A 9,027-nucleotide genomic window follows, 5' to 3' on the forward strand; every position below is an offset into this window, starting at 1 on the left:
GGCTCTTGTTCGGTCAGATCTCCCTCCAGAAGACTCAAAACACTTTGTAAAGGCTGGTGACATCTAGTGGAAGCAATAGGAAGTGCCAAAATATTCCTAAACCCCTGTGTTTTTCAATGGGATAGGTTTAAAGTCAATACAACACATCAGGTATCCACTTCCTGTCAGAAAATGTCTCAGGGTTTTGCCTGCCAAATGAGTTCTGTTATACTCACAGACACCATTCAAACAGTTTTGGAAACTTTAGAGTGTTTTCTATCCATATATAATAAGTATATGCATATTCTAGTTACTGGGTAGGATTAGTAACCAGATTAAATCGGGTACATTTTTTTATCCAGACGTGCAAATGCTGCCCCCTAGCCCCAACAGGTTAATGGAGCTTTTTTGACTTTTCGTCTGGACTTTGTTCCTGCGCTTTGTGCATTTGGATTACTGGACTAAAACGCGCAAACAAAAAAGGAGGTATTTGGACATAAAGATTAACTCTATCAAACAAAATGTACATTTATTGTATAAGATGGAGACTTGGGAGTGCCATCAGATGAAGATCATCGAAGGTAAGTGATTAATTTTAACGCTATTTCTGACTTTTGTGACTCCACTCCTTGGTGGAAAATGGCTGAATGGTTGTCTGTGACTAGGTGCTGACCTAACATAATTGCGTGGTGTGCTTTTGCCGTAAAGCCTTTTTGAAATCGGACACTGTGGCTGGATTAACAAGAAGTTTATCTTTAAAATAGTACATAATACTTGTATGTTTGAGGAATTTTAATTATGAGATTTCTGTTGGTTTGAATTTGGCGCCCTGCAATTTCACTGGCTGTTGTAGAGGTAGGACGCTAACGTCCCGAACGATTCCAGAGAGGTTAAAGTGGTGATGGTATTGGATGAGACCACAGAGCCTCACTTACACTGGGTGGCACAGTTGATACTAGGCGTTCCTGGTGGAGTCTCAGTATCCGGGATCTCCTGTCCAGTACTGTTCACACACCAACAGTAACCTACCAGAATTGGACATGTGAAAAACCTGTTAAATATATAATATTTACACATTTTACTGTAACACATTGAATTGGAGCATTTATTGTGTGTGTGAGTGTTAACCTGTAGAGCCCCAACATTGTTCAGGGGTGTATTGTCCATCTTTGTCACACTTGGAGATGTAGCCTCCAATTGGGCCATTTATCGAGGCATCTCTAGCAATCTCACAGGGGGTCATGGGTCGTATCATAGCATCTGGACACACAGGTACCATGCATTGTAATGTGGACAAAACATAACAATGATGGACATACATTCTGGAATCGTGAACTGCATCCTATATGGGACCCTGTTCCCCTATGAGCCCTGGTCAGGAGACTGCATCCTATATGGGACCCTGCTCCCCTATTGGCCCTGGTCAGGAGACTGCATCCTATATGGGACCCTGTTCCCCTATGAGCCCTGGTCAGAAGACTGCATCCTATATGGGACCCTGCTCCCCTATTGGCCCTGGTCAGGAGACTGCATCCTATATGGGACCCTGCTCCCCTATGGGCCCTGGTCAGGAGACTGCATCCTATATGGGACCCTGTTCCCCTATGGGCCCTGGTTAGGAGACTGCATCCTATTGGACCCTGCCCCTATGAGCCCTGGTCAGAAGTAGTGCCCCATACGGAATAGAAAGCCATTTCAGATGTATATTTCTGAAATCTTCAGATGTTGCTTCACTGGGTCTCTCTTACTCTCTCGCTCTCTTACTCTCTCGCTCTCTCTGTCCTGCCTGTGAGTTGAGTTCTACCTCTTCCTCCTCTCCTTTTTAAGGACCCATCCTGTCAGAACCCTCCCTCTGGAACCCTGCCCGGAGGGTTGGAGGTGAGAAATGGCGGCGAGTAGTGCAGACAAAATTTAGGAAATGAAAGAGTTGGTGAAGCAACAGCTGTGCTGGAATGAGAACAACATGGCTGTCAGTTCTGATGGTTTGTAGCGGGTGGATGAACGTTAATGACCTGAATGGTCAGTAGTGGAAAGACACAAGAAGAAGAGAGATCATGGTGAAAGACACAGGAAGAAGAGAGATCATGATACAGAAAGACACATGAAGAAGAGTGATCATGATACTGAAAGACACAGGAAGAAGAGAGATCATGATACAGAAAGACACAGGAAGAAGAGAGATCATGATACAGAAAGAAGAGAGATCATGATACAGAAAGACACAGGAAGAAGAGAGATCATGATACTGAAATCAGCGGAGTGTCTCGTAAAGAAAGCATAAAGAGGTCCAAGGTAGGAAGCAAGAGAAGTGATGTGTTGGAGTTTATAGTGGTGATGGTGTTGGATGAGACCACAGGACCTCACTTACACTGGCTGGAACAGTTGAGAGCAGTTCCTAGTGAAGTCTCAGTACCCTGGATCTTCTTTCCAGTACTGGTCACACACCAACAATAACCTACCAGAAATAGACCTGTTAAAAACCTGTTACATAGACAATATTTACACATTTTGCTGTAACACATTGAATGGTCACCTTCAACTGAATTGGAGCATTTATTGTGTGTGTGTGTGTGTGTGTGTGTGTGTGTGTGTGTGTGTGTGTGTGTGTGTGTGTGTGTGTGTGTGTGTGTGTGTGTGTGTGTGTGTGTGTGTGTGTGTGTGTGTGTGTTAACCTGCAGAGCCCCAACATTGCTCAGGGGTGTATCGTCCAGCATCGTCACACGTGGTGATGTAGGCTCCAATTGTGCCATTTATAGCGGCATCTCTAGCATCCTCACAGCGGGTCATGGGTCGTATCATAGCATCTGGACACAGGTAACACAAATTGTAACGTGGACAAAACATAACAATATGGACATACATTCTGGAATCGTGGACTGCATCCTATATGGGACCCTGTTCCCCTATGAGCCCTGGTCAGGAGACTGCATCCTATATGGGACCCTGCTCCCCTATGGGCCCTGGTCAGAAGACTGCATCCTATATGGGACCCTGTTCCCCTATGAGCCCTGGTCAGGAGACTGCATCCTATATGGGACCCTGTTCCCCTATTGGCCCTGGTCAGGAGACTGCATCCTATATGGGACCCTGCTCCCCTATGGGCCCTGGTTAGGAGACTGCATCCTATATGGGACCCTGCTCCCCTATGGGCCCTGGTCAGAAGACTGCATCCTATATGGGACCCTGCTCCCCAATGGGCCCTGGTCAGGAGACTGCATCCTATATGGGACCCTGATCCCCTATGAGCCCTGGTCAGGAGACTGCATCCTATATGGGACCCTGTTCCCCTATTGGCCCTGGTCAGGAGACTGCATCCTATATGGGACCCTGCTCCCCTATGGGCCCTGGTTAGGAGACTGCATCCTATATGGGACCCTGTTCCCCTATGGGCCCTGGTTAGGAGACTGCATCCTATATGGGACCCTGCTCCCCGAAGGGCCCTGGTCAGAAGTAGTGCCCTATACGGAATAGGAAGCCATTTCTGAAATCTTTAGATGGTCTCTCACTGGGTGTCTCTCACTGTCTCTTACTGGGTGTCTCTCTCTGTCTCTCTCTCTGACTCTCACTGGGTGTCTCTCTCTCTCTCTCTCTCTCTGACTCTCACTGGGTGTCTCTCTCTCTCTCTCTCTCTCTCTGTCTCTCACTGGGTGTCTCTCTCTCTCTCTCTCTCTCTGTCTCTCACTGGGTGTCTCTCTCTCTCTCTCTCTCTCTGTGAGTTGAGTTCTACCTCTCCCTCCTCTCCTGTTTAAGGACCCGTCCAGTCAGAACCCTCCCTCTGGAACCCTGCCCAGAGGGTTGGAGGTATGAAATGGCGGCGAGTAGTGCGGACAAAATATAGGAAATGAAAGAGTTGGTGAAGCAACAGCTGTGCTGGAATGAGAACAACATGGCTGTCAGTTCTGATGGTTTGTAGCGGGAGGATGAGGGTTAATGACCTGAATGGTCAGTATTGGAAAGACACAGGAAGAAGAGAGATCATGATACAGAAAGACACAGGAAGAAGAGAGACCATGATACAGAAAGAAGAGAGATCATGATACTGAAATCAGCGGAGCGTCTTGTAAAGAAAGCATAAAGAGGTCCAAGGTAGGAAGCAAGAGTGGTGGTGTGTTGGAGTTTAACTTCATTGGGATAGGGGCCAGCTTTGGGAAGTTTGGATGAAAAGCGTGCCCAGAGTAAATTGCCTGTTACTCAGGCCCAGAAGCTGGGATATGCATATACTTGGTAGATTTGGATAGACAACCCTCCAAAGTTTCCAAAACTGTTCAAATAATGTCTGTGAATATAACGGAACTCATATAGCAGGCAGAAACCTGAGAAGAATCCAACCGGGAAGTGAGAAATCTGAGGTTTGTAGTTTTTTTTAAGTGATTGCCTATCCAATATCCTGTGTCTGTGGGGTCAGATTGCACTTCCTAAGGCGTCCAGTAGATGGCAACAGTCTTTAGAAGTTGTTTCAGGCTTGTATTGTGAAAGGGGATTGAATAAGAGCTGTTTCAACAAGTGGTCAAGCTGAAAGACATTAGTTTAGTCTCGCACGTGGCTGTGTGCGCGACTCTCATTTTCTTTCCTTTCCAATGACAACGGAATTGTCCTGTTGGAATATTATTGAAGATGTATGATAAAAACATCTTAAAGATTGATTATATACATTATTTGACATGTTTCTACGAACTTTAATGGAGCTTTTTTGACTTTTCGTCTGGACTTTGTTCCTGCGCTTTGTGCATTTGGATTACTGGACTAAAACGCGCAAACAAAAAAGGAGGTATTTGGACATAAAGATTAACTCTATCAAACAAAATGTACATTTATTGTATAAGATGGAGACTTGGGAGTGCCATCAGATGAAGATCATCGAAGGTAAGTGATTAATTTTAACGCTATTTCTGACTTTTGTGACTCCACTAATTGGTGGAAAATGGCTGAATGGTTGTCTGTGACTAGGTGCTGACCTAACATAATTGCGTGGTGTGCTTTTGCCGTAAAGCCTTTTTGAAATCGGACACTGTGGCTGGATTAACAAGAAGTTTATCTTTAAAATAGTACATAATACTTGTATGTTTGAGGAATTTTAATTATGAGATTTCTGTTGGTTTGAATTTGGCGCCCTGCAATTTCACTGGCTGTTGTAGAGGTAGGACGCTAACGTCCCGAACGATTCCAGAGAGGTTAAAGTGGTGATGGTATTGGATGAGACCACAGAGCCTCACTTACACTGGGTGGCACAGTTGATACTAGGCGTTCCTGGTGGAGTCTCAGTATCCGGGATCTCCTGTCCAGTACTGTTCACACACCAACAGTAACCTACCAGAATTGGACATGTGAAAAACCTGTTAAATATATAATATTTACACATTTTACTGTAACACATTGAATTGGAGCATTTATTGTGTGTGTGAGTGTTAACCTGTAGAGCCCCAACATTGTTCAGGGGTGTATTGTCCATCTTTGTCACACTTGGAGATGTAGCCTCCAATTGGGCCATTTATCGAGGCATCTCTAGCAATCTCACAGGGGGTCATGGGTCGTATCATAGCATCTGGTACCATGCATTGTAATGTGGACAAAACATAACAATGATGGACATACATTCTGGAATCGTGAACTGCATCCTATATGGGACCCTGTTCCCCTATGAGCCCTGGTCAGGAGACTGCATCCTATATGGGACCCTGCTCCCCTATTGGCCCTGGTCAGGAGACTGCATCCTATATGGGACCCTGTTCCCCTATGAGCCCTGGTCAGAAGACTGCATCCTATATGGGACCCTGCTCCCCTATTGGCCCTGGTCAGGAGACTGCATCCTATATGGGACCCTGTTCCACTATGGGCCCTGGTCAGGAGACTGCATCCTATATGGGACCCTGTTCCCCTATTGGCCCTGGTCAGGAGACTGCATCCTATATGGGACCCTGCTCCCCTATTGGCCCTGGTCAGGAGACTGCATCCTATATGGGACCCTGCTCCCCTATGAGCCCTGGTCAGGAGACTGCATCCTATATGGGACCCTGTTCCCCTATGGGCCCTGGTTAGGAGACTGCATCCTATATGGGACCCTGTTCCCCTATGAGCCCTGGTCAGGAGACTGCATCCTATATGGGACCCTGCTCCCCTATGGGCCCTGGTCAGGAGACTGCATCCTATATGGGACCCTGCTCCCCTATTGGCCCTGGTCAGGAGACTGCATCCTATATGGGACCCTGTTCCACTATGGGCCCTGGTCAGGAGACTGCATCCTATATGGGACCCTGTTCCCCTATGGGCCCTGGTTAGGAGACTGCATCCTATATGGGACCCTGCTCCCCTATGGGCCCTGGTCAGAAGTAGTGCCCCATACGGAATAGAAAGCCATTTCAGATGTATATTTCTGAAATCTTCAGATGTTGCTTCACTGGGTCTCTCTTACTCTCTCGCTCTCTTACTCTCTCGCTCTCTCTGTCCTGCCTGTGAGTTGAGTTCTACCTCTCCCTCCTCTCCTTTTTAAGGACCCATCCTGTCAGACCCCTCCCTCTGGAACCCTGCCCAGAGGGTTGGAGGTATGAAATGGCGGCGAGTAGTGCAGACAAAATGCAGGAAATGAAAGAGTTGGTGAAGCAACAGCTGTGCTGGAATGAGAACAACATGGCTGTCAGTTCTGATGGTTTGTAGCGGGTGGATGAAGGTTAATGACCTGAATGGTCAGTATTGGAAAGACACAGGAAGAAGAGAGATCATGGTGAAAGACACAGGAAGAAGAGAGATCATGATACAGAAAGACACATGAAGAAGAGTGATCATGATACTGAAAGACACAGGAAGAAGAGAGATCATGATACAGAAAGACACAGGAAGAAGAGAGATCATGATACAGAAAGAAGAGAGATCATGATACAGAAAGACACAGGAAGAAGAGAGATCATGATACTGAAATCAGCGGAGTGTCTCGTAAAGAAAGCATAAAGAGGTCCAAGGTAGGAAGCAAGAGAAGTGATGTGTTGGAGTTTATAGTGGTGATGGTGTTGGATGAGACCACAGGACCTCACTTACACTGGCTGGAACAGTTGAGAGCAGTTCCTAGTGAAGTCTCAGTACCCTGGATCTTCTTTCCAGTACTGGTCACACACCAACAATAACCTACCAGAAATAGACCTGTTAAAAACCTGTTACATAGACAATATTTACACATTTTGCTGTAACACATTGAATGGTCACCTTCAACTGAATTGGAGCATTTATTGTGTTGTGTGTGTGTGTGTGTGTGTGTGTGTGTGTGTGTGTGTGTGTGTGTGTGTGTGTGTGTGTGTGTGTGTGTGTGTGTGTGTGTGTGTGTGTGTGTGTGTGTGTGTGTGTGTGTGTGTGTGTGTGTGTGTGTTAACCTGCAGAGCCCCAACATTGCTCAGGGGTGTATCGTCCAGCATCGTCACACGTGGTGATGTAGGCTCCAATTGTGCCATTTATAGCGGCATCTCTAGCATCCTCACAGCGGGTCATGGGTCGTATCATAGCATCTGGACACAGGTAACACAAATTGTAACGTGGACAAAACATAACAATATGGACATACATTCTGGAATCGTGGACTGCATCCTATATGGGACCCTGTTCCCCTATGAGCCCTGGTCAGGAGACTGCATCCTATATGGGACCCTGTTCCCCTATGGGCCCTGGTCAGGAGACTGCATCCTATATGGGACCCTGTTCCCCTATTGGCCCTGGTTAGGAGACTGCATCCTATATGGGACCCTGATCCCCTATTGGCCCTGGTCAGGAGACTGCATCCTATATGGGACCCTGTTCCCCTATGGGCCCTGGTTAGGAGACTGCATCCTATATGGGACCCTGTTCCCCTATGGGCCCTGGTCAGGAGACTGCATCCTATATGGGACCCTGTTCCCCTATTGGCCCTGGTTAGGAGACTGCATCCTATATGGGACCCTGTTCCCCTATGGGCCCTGGTTAGGAGACTGCATCCTATATGGGACCCTGCTCCCCTATGAGCCCTGGTCAGGAGACTGCATCCTATATGGGACCCTGTTCCCCTATGGGCCCTGGTCAGGAGACTGCATCCTATATGGGACCCTGCTCCCCTATGGGCCCTGGTCAGAAGACTGCATCCTATATGGGACCCTGCTCCCCTATGGGCCCTGGTCAGGAGACTGCATCCTATATGGGACCCTGTTCCCCTATGGGCCCTGGTTAGGAGACTGCATCCTATATGGGACCCTGATCCCCTACGGGCCATGGTCAGGAGACTGCATCCTATATGGGACCCTGCTCCCCTATGAGCCCTGGTCAGGAGACTGCATCCTATATGGGACCCTGTTCCACTATGGGCCCTGGTCAGGAGACTGCATCCTATATGGGACCCTGCTCCCCTATGAGCCCTGGTCAGGAGACTGCATCCTATATGGGACCCTGTTCCCCTATGGGCCCTGGTCAGGAGACTGCATCCTATATGGGACCCTGCTCCCCTATTGGCCCTGGTCAGGAGACTGCATCCTATATGGGACCCCTGCTCCCCTATGAGCCCTGGTCAGGAGACTGCATCCTATATGGGACCCTGATCCCCCACGGGCCCTGGTCAGGAGACTACATCCTATATGGGACCCTGCTCCCCTATGAGCCCTGGTCAGGAGACTGCATCCTATATGGGACCCTGATCCCCTACGGGCCCTGGTCAGGAGACTACATCCTATATGGGACCCTGCTCCCCTATGAGCCCTGGTCAGGAGACTGCATCCTATATGGGACCCTGATCCCCTATGAGCCCTGGTCAGGAGACTGCATCCTATATGGGACCCTGTTCCCCTATGGGCTCTGGTCAGAAGTAGTGCCCTATACGGAATAGGAAGCCATTTCAGATCTATATTTCTGAAATCTTCAGTTGTTGCTTCACTCCTTCAGAGATCTTCAAAGGTCTTCACTCTCTCTTTCTCTCACTGTCCTGAATGTGAGTTCAATGTGAGTTTTTAAGGACCCATCCAGTCAGACCCCTCCCTCTGGAACCCCACCCAGAGGGTTGGAGGTATGAAATGGCGGCGAGTAGTGCAGACAAAATGCAGGAAA

The 9,027-nt window shown here is 47.8% G+C and overlaps 2 protein-coding genes across 2 annotated transcripts; both read right to left on the bottom strand.

Annotated features, from left to right (window-relative positions):
• Nucleotides 1-906: 906 nt before the first annotated feature.
• LOC123728675 (saxiphilin-like) lies at nucleotides 907-2,778 on the bottom strand. Its single transcript, XM_045700619.1, has 4 exons — nucleotides 2,652-2,778; nucleotides 2,348-2,434; nucleotides 1,108-1,239; nucleotides 907-1,004 (listed from the first exon to the last, which is right to left on the bottom strand). Exons 1-4 carry the CDS (start codon nucleotides 2,776-2,778, stop codon nucleotides 907-909), a joined length of 444 nt encoding a protein of 147 aa, XP_045556575.1.
• Nucleotides 2,779-5,188: 2,410 nt separating this feature from the next.
• Nucleotides 5,189-7,640, bottom strand: LOC106578180 (saxiphilin-like). Its single transcript, XM_045700620.1, has 4 exons — nucleotides 7,338-7,640; nucleotides 7,009-7,095; nucleotides 5,390-5,521; nucleotides 5,189-5,286 (listed from the first exon to the last, which is right to left on the bottom strand). Exons 1-4 carry the CDS (start codon nucleotides 7,525-7,527, stop codon nucleotides 5,189-5,191), a joined length of 507 nt encoding a protein of 168 aa, XP_045556576.1. The 5' UTR covers nucleotides 7,528-7,640.
• Nucleotides 7,641-9,027: the final 1,387 nt, after the last annotated feature.

This window comes from Salmo salar, chromosome ssa18 (assembly GCF_905237065.1).
Source record: "Salmo salar chromosome ssa18, Ssal_v3.1, whole genome shotgun sequence".
In the NCBI taxonomy this organism is placed as follows: Eukaryota; Metazoa; Chordata; class Actinopteri; order Salmoniformes; family Salmonidae; genus Salmo; species Salmo salar.